We start from the raw sequence: 14391 nt of genomic DNA, 5'->3' as shown, positions 1-14391 counted from the left end.
AAAAAAAGAGAGAGAAAAAGTTGCTGCTCTCTCATTTCATTAATATATTCAAATAATGTTTCCTGTTGTGTTATATAATGAAAAACACTGTTAACTGATAGGCTGTAATATCAGTGCATGCCTGTTGATCATTATCCAAAATGAAATGAACAACAGCAAACATTTAAGCCACAACACGACATAAAATATGTTTTTATAGCCAATGGAAATGGAGTTCCAGAGGAAGAGTTTGCCTTTCTAGTACACAGCTATAGGTTTTTCATTAGTGCTGGATAAAATGGAATGAAGGCACAACTTCCCACTCTTAAATCCAGAGGTTTGTTGCCTAAACTTAATAAAATAAAATAAACTTAATAAAATAAAAAACGAAAGCAACGAAATATAAGTAATAATCAAAAATAGGTTAAAAAAAAGTGGATCAACCTTGACTATAGACTGTATATAAAAGATGAAAATAGCCACCGTGACATCACTGACCAGTTTTAGACTCAGACCAGTTTTTGGTCTCTTCCATGTTTTTGCTTTGGAGCCCAAAGTGATTGTGGTTGCAATACATAGAGAAACAGCCAATTGTAAGATGCCCAAGGATTTGAAAAATCATGTTGATATTAGTGTGTTGATTTTGTCTCTTCTAGTTTTACAGCCAGTGAAGCCACCACACCACCAGCGTCCCCACCAGCCCATCCTGCCTCGTCTGGAGCGGGACGAGAACCGTAGAAATTTCCTCCCTCAGCCCTCACCTGAAAGTATGTTCAAGCAACCCATCACATCACTCAACAAGCTAAAACTGGTATTTTTTAAAACTTCATGTACCCTATAAATTAGATCAGTCCCAAATATGTGCCAAGGCCAAATGCCACATTAACTCCAAGCTAGAGTAATAAAAAACAGCTTGAAGCACAAGAATAACAAGAGGTCTTGTGTATTTTGCTAAGACCCCACATAGCCGTGATCTCAACAATCAGTCTGACATTAAGAGAAAAAAGAACTTGATACCTTTGACATTTCAGTATATGCAACACTTGATAACTGCACAGCAGAAGTGTGGCTAACGTCCTTGAGAATAATATCATCGCAGAGAGAATCTGTAGACTGCAGCTGTCTTTGGTTATGGCTCCATCTTTGGGGTCAAAGTTTTTGGCATCAGTCATTGTGACCAGTCCTAGTTTTGGCACTGGGACCACATTCACAGAGGAACTGTGGCAAGTTATCTGAGTTACTGAGAACAACCTACTAGCCAAGTACCTTTAAAAAGAAACATTTGATAGTACCACCTTTAGTGTTGACGTACCTTCAGTGTGGCTCTCATCCAAGCCTGTGTGTGATGACCCACTCCATCCTTCCCTCCTTTTGGCTTTGAGTGGCAGGTTACATCTGTTGGCATGGGGCTCCTGTGCCTGTGCACTATCAATGTCCTCAGAGCTCAGTTGTTTCTTACCCCTGAGAAAACTGCACACACCTTATTCACCCATTTACACAAATGATTGTACTAACCACACACGATGGTTAGTTTAGCGTCTCTTCTTGTGTCTTTCATTTAAAATAAATAGTCTATTAATAAGTATTTGTGTATGTCTCCCTTTTTGTCTTGTGGCCCGTTTTTGGCAAGTGGGGGTTCATCCGGGATGAATTTATTACAATGGCCATTTTTGGCTGTCACAAAAGGATCACTATCTTCTAAATGGCAGAAACACGAATTAAAGACTAATTAATGTTTTTCATCTAATTCCATGGGGTGTATTTCTATGAGACATATTTTTATTTATGTCTGCAATTGTCTGAACTAATTTGCGGTTGCCATATCCTTCAGGGCATTGTGGCAAATGCCAGCGTGTTAAAGGTCGACGAGAACGCCAGAGACAGTATTGCCAGAAGGACTTTGGTAAGACTACATATTCTATTTTTGCTGTTTTTAGTGGCTTGTTACCACATACAGCTGTATTAGTATCGCTATTTTATTTTAGTTTTCCGGGCAAGAGTCCTTTTGAAGCTGCAACGAGGTGAGGAAACTCGTTACGACGTCCAGATCATCCACACCTACCGGAACCGGTTCCGCCTGGAGCACCGGGAGTTCCTGTGGGTCCCTAATGTGTGCGACTGCCCTAACCTGGAAGTAGGGAAACAGTATATCTTTATGGCGCGACGTCACATTAATTATGAGCGCACATTAAACCGAATTCTGCTTGAAGAGGAGAGCTATGTGGTGCCATACAGACCCAGAGAGGATGAACTGTTATGGCCGCTTGAAAGGCTCTGCAGCAACAGAGGACCCAAACAGAACTGAGGGGATGAGTGTTGTCGCACGCTTTACTCAGATATAACATTTCTGGACCTTTAAACCAACATCAGATTCCTTGTGATGCATGTATTCCAGAAATACTGAGAGTCCACGATTATTTAAAAGCCTGATCAGCTTACTGTACAATTTAGAGCACTTTAGGTGACACTTGTGCCACCTTTAAAAACACCAAAGAGAAAAACTGACTGAAATGGCCTTTTTATTGTGGCTATTTCCCACAGCCATCATATATTTTTATATTATATTTGTTTTTGTGTAAAAGAAGAATCCACTTTGAATAATTTTCTCCTTTTTCTCTTTAGTATTTCTGAAAAAATGCCTAAAAACCAGAATTTTGTATGACAGGAAGCACATGGCGATAGCTGTGGTTTCAAAATAACTTCTGATCCTATCAAAGTCTGTGGGAGAATGGCTCAGTCACCTATTTTGGGTTGTTCTGAATATATGTTTTGATCTGTTTTGTAAATCTTGGTCATACTATTTTCAAATAGCATATGTGATATGAAACCTCCAGCTCATTGGCTAGCGAGATGTCATCAAGGGTTGATCGACAGCACCAAAACAATAAGTCAAATTCAACTTATAGGTTCATTACAGCATCGAGACAGCAACTTAGATTACAGATATCCGAAGATATTAGTGGTGACGAGGTTTTAAAAAATTAGAGCTGTCATTAAATATTACACTACATGATCAAATAAAGACACTTCATTATGAGAAAGGGGACAGAATGCAAAGCTGGGTTTCCAACAATCACGTTTTCAGATGCTAATCCTGGGATGTTGATGAAAACAATCTCACCTGGAATAAGGTATACTGTGTGCCAAACTCAGCTCTGTGGAGCAGCTGCTGCTCACCTGCTTTAGACTAGTCATAGTGCGAGAGGCGGGGCACACCCGGACAGGTCGCCAGTCTGTAAGTGGGCTGAGAAGCGGGGTACCATAATAACAAGCCATAATTAGTGAACATGAGTGGACCGATATCAGATGAACAACTGAAGGTTGTTCACCAGTGCATTATTGAGGCACTGTAAAATATTTAATCCCAACAATGGGGCTGTTTCATTGTCTTTTTTTCTTTTTTGAAATAATTTATCTGAATTTCAGGAGTGGGACCACACCTCATACACTTCCCCTCTGGTCCCATGGTTGTATGGTTTTCTTGCACATTTCCTTTCATTTTCACGCTTGCCAACCCACACAATGCTTGGCCCAAAAGCTCCTGCCAGTTCTCCCTGAGGCCTTCCCCAGTCCACAGACTCAGGTCTAGCTCTGAGGCCTTCCCCAGTCCACAGACTCAGGTCTAGAGCTATCTTTATTCCATCTGCCACTCTCTTTAAATAAACACTGTCAATCTAATCAAGGATGTGGTTCTTGCAGCATTAATTTGATGTGATAGTTTGTGATTCACAAGTTAATCAGAGTGTTGAACATCCACAGCGTAATTCATTTCAGATTTTTCCAACATGGAGGTTTGGAAGTCTTTAAGAAGATCGACAGACTGGCTACCTGTCCAGAGTAAAAGTAATTCCAGTTCTTCTCACTGCGTAGTCCTTTCTCAGACAATAGACCAGAATATAACCAGACACTAACTTCACTACTCAAACTGTGGTGTGACCTGTCCTTACACTACAGACAATGGGGAAAAACCTGAAACAGCAGTCACGACAGACTGAATTAGATGCTTTATCTTTGACTGGTGATATCTAATAACAGATTGTTTCACAGTGTTCATGTATGAAAAATAAGCTTTAATCATAACACAATAATTTTGTGTCAGCTGTGTAATGTCTTTCATAACGTTGCTTATTTGCTGTATTCATTTGTTAGAGTATGTTAAATCAGGTCTGGCCTTTGATACTTACAGAAAATAAATATACAGTATTTTATTGTGTGGCGCTGATTAGCTACAAATGTACTACAATATAACTGATTATAACTGTTTTAAGAAACCTTGTAATGAGTTAAATGGTTGAACTCTGCTTATTGTGTTGTGGATTAAAAATATCATATTTGCTTTTGAACCTAATATACTGTATGTATATGTGCCAAAGAGACTCTCTTTGTCTTTATAATGTGCGTGTGTATTCAAAGACCAACCAATGTAAAATAACAAATGAGAAAAAATTAACATCCGTAAGACAACTGTATTTACAAAAACCCTTTACATCTACACCAAAGGAAGCACTAAACAGTGGCTAATACAACTTTATACACACACACATACACATATATACATATACAGACATATATATACACATATACATATATATATATACACACACACACACACATATATAAATATATATATATATATATACATAATTGTTTTTTACTAAGCCTGGTTCCTGCTCATTAACTGTACGTGAGTCATCACAGACACTTGGCTCAGTTTCCCTTCATTTGAACAGGGACTATTGGAAACCAGTCCTAGGCTTCATATACTTACATCAACGAGACCTTTTGTGGGATGGAGCGGGGCTATGTTAGATGCACAACATATTTCAAACTCGCTCTTGCAGACATGATTACTTCATTTGAAGGCATGAGACAGGAAGCTTCTATCCCTTCTGCATTTTTAATACTTTTTAAGCACTCCTGGATTTATTTTTTTAAGTTTTTAAAATTGCTTCACAATTTGCAAAAATAAATGTAAACAATAAATAAACGTATCTGGATAATTATTGTGAAATACAAAAGTGAATTATGTCATTTTAACACGTCTTCAGTTAATCGTTAAAAAAAAATCATGTAATTCTACTTAGCTGCCTCTCAATTGTTTTAGTAAACTTTGTCTCAGAGTATTTAAAGATCAAATTCTGATGAAACAATGCAGACATGATCTTTTTCAGAATTTAATTTAACACATGAACAAATCTTTCTTTGGGTTTGTGTGGAAAACGAATCAAGAGCTGCCGCATCAAACAGAAGTGGGAAGCTATGAATGAATTAAAAGAATAAACTGATGTTGTTTGTACATTTTCTGGTTTCGTTAGCGCTACATGAAATAAAGCTCACATTCTGTGCTGGATGGATTTGTTTATCGTTTATTGAGAAATAGGGATGGGTATCGAAAACCGGTTCTTGTTGAGAACCGGTTCCCACTGTTTGAATTCCTTGGAATTGTTTGCCATTTTTGCAAACGATTCCCTTATCGATTCCAGTCGCCCCGAATGACGTCACCACATTGCGGAGCATCATTTACCTGGCAGGAAACATGGCGGCTCAAACGCTCAAAAGTTTGATTATACTTTACGAGAACGGATGACAACAGGGCCACTTGCAATACTTGCAAAGTAGATATTTCATTTAAGGGAGGAAACACTACGAATATGCAAAAGCATTTGCTCACAAAACACGCGATGACCTTAAATGAATGTCGTGAATCTCAACCCAGCAGCAGCGGTAACGTTTGCACGCCCTCTCCCGTTACTGCGGCAGGTAAATAATCAACTAACAGTGCATATTATGTTAGCGCGATCTGCCTTATTACTAAACCTGCCATTACTGTGCATTTAGGTGACCATGATGAGAGAGACAGACAGAGTCTGGCTCAGTCGCTGGCAGTTCTCGCTGCAGTCTACCGGTAGCGTCTCCTTTCAGGCCAGGATAGACGAATGTCACGAGCAGTGACTAAGTTTGTGGTAAAAGGCTTGCACCCATTTGCCACAGCAGATGCCCCCGATTTTCGGTAAGTGAATGTGTTTAATTGTAGGCAGGGACATTACTGGATATTCTTGTGTAATTGCTACAGAATAATTTATGTTATACTTTGTTATTGCTACAGAAGAATATTTATTTTATTATTTTACATTTACAATTTCTTTTCCAGGGGACCCTGTGACACCCCATTGAAAAGCCGTAGGCTGTGGATCTCTTAAGATCTCACTGTTGGGTTTGTTAGGCCATGTTACTCCTAAATTTCTATCTTGTTCAAAGAGAAGATATAAAACAAAGTTCTAAGCTAATCGACCTTAGTGTTCTCCTTTTTTAAAAAGAATCGATAAGAGAATCGATAAAGAATCGAATCGTTAAACAGAATCGAAAATGGAATCGGAATCGTGAAAATCTTATCAATACCCATCCCTATTGAGAAGATCACCAACACTTTTGTGTCTGTGCATTAACAAACTAAAGCCAGAAGTTTACTGGCTTTAGCTTACCTTTACAACTGGCAGCATGGGGAAAAGCTAGGCTGGAAAAGCTAGGCTAATGTGTTAGCGATTTCTAATCAAGATGTTAAGCTAAAAAGAACGAGTTTTTTAGGGTGTGTTTGCAGCTACCATCTGGTTAACCGAGACTGGAGAATCCCTCATGTTGGACTGGCAACCACACACATCAGGCAGTTGTAACTGTCCTCACAATGAAGGAGCTGATTACTGCTATGCTGCTGCTATAGCAGTTACGCCCTGCACCGACCACTACAGACATCAAGGCAGCGTCTACATCATCTTCAAATTGGATAAAGTTAACTAATAAAAGATAAAAGGTTAGTTATTACTGATGTAAACTTGAAGATTTTCACATGGGTCTGTCGGGAATGCCTTGTTTTATATGGAGCCAGTCTCATGTGCATTTTTCTTTCTTTCAAGATGACTGGATTATGCTTGTTTGTATGTATGCATGACGTTATTTTAGATGAAAGATGAGTGGGTCAAGTGTAGTTATGTGTAATGTGACCTTTTTTTCAGGTTTGCAGTTGTATGCGGAGGAGAGAGATTAGATGTACAAAAAGATTCAAAGTTACTGCACAGATTGAACTGTAAATGTGTCGGTAGGAAAACGTGTTGCTTTATAGGTAGTTCTTAAACTGTTTGTGTTTTTGCAGAATTTGAAAGATTTGTTCATGCTCCATAACCCTCAATTATTTGTCATAGGGCTAAAAAGGCTCTGTGCTTTAGGGCAAATTCTTTATTTGATATACATGAAACAGTTTTAAATGTTAGGGACATGCGCCTCTGAAATAGTAATCTAGCAAATACATAAACAGTGTTCTCTCTTACAATTTTAAGTGTCTACATACTGCAAAAATAATAAAAATACTAAAATGAAACATTCAAAATCTTTACACCTACCCTCTTACTGCGATACCCAGTATACTGAGTGAGAGTTCATTTCTGATCCCTTTGGCAATTCATATTGTAATGTGCTTCTAAACCACAGTTACATCCTTGTTAGTGGTTTAGGGTATCAAGCCTGTGACATCAGGCCTGTGCCCAGTTCTTCACATGTCAGCAGGGGCACCACCCGTGGGTTTCTCTCACAACACCGTGAGTCTTTGACCCCTCACCCCAGTGACCTCCACGCCTGAAAATTTCCTCCTGCTGGGCAACACGGGGAGGCCCTCCGACACCTGACCTCTTGTCCACTCTTCTCCTGCCAGGCTACTTCCTGAGTGTCAGACACTGACAGTGACATGGCGGGACGATGTTGAGCGGCGTTTGATGCGTGATCGGCGAGGTCTGGATTCGTTCTGACAGCTGCACAAAGGGCCCAGCAGGAGCCAGAGGTAGAGGATCACACAGGCCCAGCAGGACGACATCTTCACCCAGAAGGTAGACCAGCTGCCGTGGGTGAAAGTGGTCTCCAGCACTGCTGACTCGTAACTGGGGAGAAGACGGCACAGATTACAAAAGAAACATCTCAGAAATGTAAAATATATATGTATGAGAACAATGTCTAGAACTGTCACTTACTAACCTGAACCAGTTAGTGAGGGTCATCATGACGTACAGCGAGGCCAGGAAGAAGACAAAATGAAAGAAGAAGTAGCTGTAAGCCACCCTCTGTGTCTCGTTGTGAATAACCTTCTGACAGCCTTTGTTCTCGTCATCAATCGCAAAATCTTCTTCAGCTGGAAGATTACAAGTGATATGCTGGTTACTGCAGAACTATCAGTCCACTGTAGCATCAACTGTGAGGCATAGTTAGGATTACACAACAGCAAAGGTGTTTTTTTCTTCTGCACACACAATCATTTATGAGAGAGAGCACTGAGTCACAGTGAGCATGGTTGAAACATGACAAAGAACCACCTGGCCTACCATAATCTGCATTTAGTAAACAAGTGGAAAACATTATTCTGCTGTAACATTTGTATCATCAAGTGTAAGGATTGGCTAACAATGGTTGCAGCTTTTGTATTTAAACTCAATCAATAAAGTGCCCATCAGCGGGACAACGTTAGCTCCTGATGTCAGGTGTCAGTTTCAAAAGTCTGCCGGTGCTGTTGGTGATCCTGGATCGAGCTGGTCTTTAGAAGAACTGCAAGTGCTTCAACATAGAGTTTACATTTGCACACTTCTTGTTAAAGACTGACACAAGTTGATACCAACCTCTTACCTTTACATCCTCAGTTTTAAGGGAGTTAATTTAGTTGCAAGAAGAGTTTTTAAATGGTCAAATGTAGCATAAGGACCAAATGAAACCAGGTTAAGTGTTTTAGTACACACCTTCTTCTTCTTCAGGGCAGCAGAAACAGCATGTAGCTTTCTGGAACTCATAGCGGTAAACTTTGATCATCCAAAATGGCCCGAACACCTCTGCCAGGTAGGAAGCTTCATTACTGGAGGGAAATTAGACATCAACACATTTGTTGCCCCAGCAGAGATATGTGGCTGTGATGTAAAATGCAATGCACGCTTACAGGACATTTTCAGTCACTTCTTTGTATCATGCAGATACTCTGTCTAAAGATGAAGTGTTTACTCACCATGCAAAGAGCACACAGCAGTACATGATGGCGGCTCCAATTATGGCCACAGCGTTGCCTTCTTTCTGGATGCCATCTTGTCCCACACTGGGGTAACAGACGGTCATGTTCATGCCCTGGTACACAACTGACACAAAGATAACACAGCATGCTAAGTTTTACCATCGCATCACACCAGGAAACTCAAACGCTGGTTTATATAATGTATGAATGGCTGAACACTGACAGTACAGGTTCAGAAGATGAAACAATATCACAATTTATATTTAAAAAAAAGAGAGAAATCTTTATTATCAGAATGCTTTATTAATCCCTGAGGAAATGATACGGTCACAGTTCCTCCAACACAGTAACTGACTCAATATTAAAATATGACATCTTTTCAAAGGACTCTCGATCTACTGTGTACTGATTTTAAATAAACACAATAATAACATGGACTGAACCACCACCCACAACCACTAGCACTTTATATAGCCTCTGTAGAAATTATCCACATATTTCACTTAGCTTAACTGCACTACTGTAAATGCTGTAAAATACAATAATTATAATTCTACAACTGTTTGCAACTGTATATAACTGTTTATTAATATGTATAAGCTAACATAGCCTGTACACTCACTACAGCTGTAGCCTGTACATACTTATAGTATATTCATAACATACCTTCATACCGTGTACATTGTACCATACCTATAATAGTTCCATATTCTGTAATATATCTATATTATTGCTAAAGCAGTTTGTGGATGGATGCAAACTGCATTTCGTTGCCTTGTACTTGTGACGTGTGCAATGACAATAGACATGAATTCTATTCTAATTCTAATCCTTAGCTATGGTGGCCGCTGTAGGACCAAGAGCCCTGGCCAGCGTTGATCTGCAGTGAGTGTAGCCTGTCAGGCTGCTGTTTACCTCAGCTGTGCACATCTGCTCAGTCTTGCTCACAACAATGATACAAGTCGAGGAGTCGGTGACGCTCATTTGCTGAACATCTTCAGCTTTTCTGTTGTTAGCTGCTGTTAGCCGGCCTTCACAAAACTTTTTATTCTCTAAACTCTCATTTGTCCAGAGGATCACATGACCAATCTGGTGACAATAAGTAACTGCAGCAATATCAAGAATAAATAAGCATATTTATGCACAGGAATTAAAACACCGTGCCATTTGGTGATGTAATTTTGTGTATTTAAAATAATTTTGTTATAAATTGTTCCACAAATTATGTGGCCAGACGTTTGATCTGTTAGGAGAATTATTTACGCAAAGAAAATGTTCTGTTTTGTTATTGTTGAACAGTAAAAAGGACGGTTTGCAGTTATTACAGTTCTTGTTGTCTAAGGTGTTGTTGATGTATCCAAATCAGAGTAACTAAGAAATGAAGCAGAAACTGTTGGCACCTGTCCCAGCTTGTTTTCATAACCTGTGGTTACTGCTCTCGCTCTCTACAGTGTGCACACACTTTGATGTTTAAACTGCGCTTTAAATAAAACTGTAAAAAACTGACTTCTGCCAACCTGCACTGTGTGTTCTAAGGGGGGGGGTAGTGCACCAACGAAAGAAGGACTATACCCCCACTGCTGGGGTAGAGGGCTGGCACGTTGTAGTAGCAGTTCAGCAGTGTTCTCACAGGCCCGCTAAATGCAGAATATTTCCTGTGGTTTTAGCAGAAAGCAAAGCTGCAAGAAAAAATTTGATGAAACTGCTTTGAGAGTTTTGTGCTGTAATATTTTTCAGCTGTCATGGCACACCACGTGGAAATTTTAGTTCACTCTTATCAAAAGCTGTGAGCATCATCCTCATAACCTTCTTCCTCGTTGTGCAATACGTATTTGACATGGATTATTTTTGCTCATGCAGCCCGGGTTTACATGTAAATGATGCAGTCTTCATGGCTGGGCCTCCTTTTATCCTCAGCATGTTAGTCGTGCGAATGGAGTCTCTCTAAGTTTATCAAACTTAGAAACAACGAATAGGAAGGGTAGGCAGTTAATAGAAATCCCTGTCTCTGGATTCAGCAGAGACACATAGACTAGCTGCCATGTGCTTTCATACCAGACCCAATGGTTCAAATTTGCAGAGGCAGTGATGAAAAGTATTTTTGGGTTTAAATTATTTTACTAAATATTGAGATGAAACTATCTGCATTCTGTGTAAAACGTAGAATATATTGTGTTTTCATAGACTACAGATATCAAAATGGAAAGTATAAAAGTGCAGGTTGTAACCCACCCACCTAAAAACACAGCAGACACAATAAAATCCCTCTGTTATCGTATGAAAAACACTCTCACATTAGCAGTGCACAAAGCTGGATGAAATCGAGTCTCAAAGCTGAACTGTTCTTCTACTACATCAAGAGTTTTTGACATTTTTCAGCAAGCATGACTCACCATGTCGAGCTGCTTCAAAAACTTTTTTCATCCTTAACTAAAGCTGTGAGCATCATCCTGCTTCAGTACTTATTGGACAAGGACTATGTTTGTTCCTGCGATCCACATTCACATATAACTGGTGCAGTCTTCATGGCTCTCCCACCTTTAATCCTCAGTTGTTTAGTCACCTTAATTGAGTCTTTCTACAAAAAGACGATTTATTATCAGCGCTATTGTAGTTGTGGTAATTACATGCAGCTTTTTGGCTTTTTTTTGGCCAAATATCTCTTTCTGACTGGCATTTGGGCAGGCGCTGTTCTGCTTGAGGGTGACTGGTACATCTGTCTGATAACAAACATTGGTAGAAACCACAGAGGAATTGTTTGTAAGGAGAATCTGACAAATGAGGAAAAGCACACCAAAGCTACATATAAGAATGAGTCAGTGGTAAGTAAATAAAATAAGATAAAATGCGTTTCTCTAACAGCTCTACCATACAGATGTATTTATATAGATTTAGATATATATTCATAGATATCTTTGGCAGTTGTGCATTTCATGTAACATACAGATAAATAAGTTTTAACATTTTCCTGCCTTCCCTTGTAGGACATTGGCTTTGGTGTTTTGAGTGTGGTTTTCATTATTTGGAATATCTACGAATTTTGGAAACCCATTTGTATTATGAGACGGTTCAACAACATCAAGTCCTCAGGGTGCCCCTCATACTACAGATGGGTGTACGAAGAACTTCTTTCAGAGGAGGTGAGCAACCACTTGAATGAGCTCAAAAATATAGTAGAAGAAAAAGCAAAGAAACTCTGTGAAGGATACTTGAATCGCATTCGAAAAGCTGAGCTGCAGACACAAACAGAAAATCACCATAGCAACAGTTCCATTTATAACAGTAATGACGAGCCTAATCCCAATAACAGTGAAACTGACGCCGTCAGTACCGACACCCTCTTTCCCAGGAGTGATGCCGCTAATCCTAACAGCAATGCTGAGCAAAATTCAGAAACTGACACCTTGGTTGCCTGGCATGTAATTTCTGAACCATATTTCTACCTGAACGATTACACTCAGGTGGGGCAGAGCTGAAAACAATGTTACTGTGACCAAAATAAGCTTCACAGAGACTGTTGTTGGTTCTTGCATTAGTTTCCATTTAGTTTCAAAAGTTTTTTAAACTTTAATGCCGGGCCCCACAAAGACAGACAAACAAGTACACTCAGATCAGGAGTTGCCAAAGCAGCAAGAGCATGTCTCCCTCTTTGAGTTGTGTCTTTTCAGTCACTAATTCTTTCTCTCAGAAACATACAGATTACTCTGTGTGCGTCACGGTGAGCTCATAGAGCAGAATAAGCCTTCCAGGAACACACAACTCAAACAAAGGCCGAAGAAGAGAGTAACGAGACCCCCCCCCCCCCCCCCCCACACACACACACACACACACATAGCTGGACTGGCCATCGGCCCACCGGGCATGGTGATTTTTCGTTCTTATGGGCCAATGGGTTTTTGGGGGGGGGGTTCGTTTTTTTTCCCGTAACGGCATAAACACTGAAAGGTGGTGGATTGGCCAGATGCTGGGAGATGTGTAAAAATAACTCAATTGTTTGGTGGTGGCTATTGCGGAGCTTCCACAAATTCAGTAACATTAGCAAGTGGTGGAGGCCAGCAGATGCAACACACTGGCAGGTGGATGACGGAAAGGCAGGAGGAGCAGAGACCCGAGGCAGTGAACTGAACTTCAGGTAAGAAGTTATGACCTGCAGTCTATCTGGTCAGATATAAACCAAGTTTAGGTGGAGTTTATTTTCGTTATGCTGACTTTTTACAGTCAGTTACAATAACTCGTACTGCATACTAGCTAGCATGATGGAGTTTATATACTGCTGGGCGGGTGCTACGATGTTACTGATGTTGAATTTGTTTTATCTTATTTTATTTATAAGGTTAGTTATTAGAGTTTCCAACTGTCCTGTAAAAAACGGAATAGTCTGGTATTCAGAGAAAATATTGTGCGTTTCGTATTGAGGTGAGAAGGAACACAGTTTGTCCTGGACTTCAGCTACAATGAAAAAATACACAAAGCTGGATTTATTCTGTGTCTTTGCTGTCAGCTGCCTCTTCTTCTCTCATTCTCTCCCCTCTCTCTCCTGTTTCTACTTCAATCATGAAACTGATCAATGATCAGCTGATCGGCTTTTCTCTCTTGTTTGTTTATCGCCCACTTTGTGCCAGAAAGAGGAAACCAGCAGATGTCGCGCTAAACAACAGCAGCATATTTAAGCTTGATCAGCTGTTGTTAGAATTTATTTAATATTAATTTCTAGTATCAGCTGATGTTTGCTGGAGCCACAGCTGTAAAAGCTGCTGGTCATGATACCGGTTTGGATTGTGGTGAGAAGGAAACATGAAGATGAAACCAGGAGATGTCCTTACTGAATCATCAGAGCTGAACAGGTGATGGAGAAACAGGTTTACCTTTTAGGTCAGCGGTCTCCAACCTTTTTTGTACCACGGACCGGTTTATGCCCGACAATATTTTCACGGACCGGCCTTTAATGTGTCGCGGATAAATACAACAAAATAAAACTAGTACCGGTACCGAAAAAAAGAAGATTTATTCATAACCAGTGTTGGGAAGGTTACTTTTAAAATGTATTCCATTACAGATTACAGAATACAGAATACATGCCCCAAAATGTATTTTGTAACGTATTCCGTTACGTTACTCAATGAGAGTAACGTATTCTGAATACTTTGGATTATTTAATATATTATCATGCTGTTTACAACTACATGAATGTGATTTATTACTATTACTGAAGGTCCGCGGCTCCGAACCGTAGTAAAGGGACCTCTGGCTAATACGTGGGTTCCGTGTTGGGCTCGTAGCTGAAAAATAGCTTTACTTTGTTGTCTGGGTCAACTTTTCTTGCGAGAGACAGAGAGAGGCGTTGAAAGACTGCTCCAACGGAACTTATTGTTTCGGAG

At 39.9% G+C, this 14391-nt stretch overlaps 2 protein-coding genes across 4 annotated transcripts in view; one reads left to right on the top strand and one right to left on the bottom strand.

Annotated features, from left to right (window-relative positions):
- Window positions 1–4322, top strand: part of adamtsl5 (ADAMTS like 5) — a 64509-nt gene extending 60187 nt beyond the window's left edge. For both annotated transcript variants that reach the window (XM_004566358.6, XM_004566359.6), the window contains 3 exons: window positions 636–746; window positions 1811–1882; window positions 1965–4322. In XM_004566358.6, the coding sequence (XP_004566415.1) occupies window positions 636–746; window positions 1811–1882; window positions 1965–2284 (503 nt within the window). In that variant the 3' untranslated portion in view covers window positions 2285–4322. The remainder of the gene's footprint in view (window positions 1–635; window positions 747–1810; window positions 1883–1964) is intronic.
- A 103-nt stretch (window positions 4323–4425) lies between these two features.
- The window catches only part of serinc4 (serine incorporator 4), a 29253-nt gene continuing 19287 nt past the window's right edge, over window positions 4426–14391 (bottom strand). For both annotated transcript variants that reach the window (XM_004566356.4, XM_004566355.4), the window contains exons 8-11: window positions 9011–9137; window positions 8751–8863; window positions 7999–8152; window positions 4426–7904 (exon numbers count right to left, since the gene is read on the bottom strand). In XM_004566356.4, the coding sequence (XP_004566413.1) occupies window positions 7697–7904; window positions 7999–8152; window positions 8751–8863; window positions 9011–9137 (602 nt within the window). In that variant the 3' untranslated portion in view covers window positions 4426–7696. The remainder of the gene's footprint in view (window positions 7905–7998; window positions 8153–8750; window positions 8864–9010; window positions 9138–14391) is intronic.

The sequence above is a fragment of the Maylandia zebra genome, linkage group LG1 (assembly GCF_041146795.1).
Source record: "Maylandia zebra isolate NMK-2024a linkage group LG1, Mzebra_GT3a, whole genome shotgun sequence".
NCBI lineage: Eukaryota > Metazoa > Chordata > Actinopteri > Cichliformes > Cichlidae > Maylandia > Maylandia zebra.
Note: the sequence above shows the minus strand (reverse complement) of the source record. Positions and strands in the feature narration are given on the sequence as shown.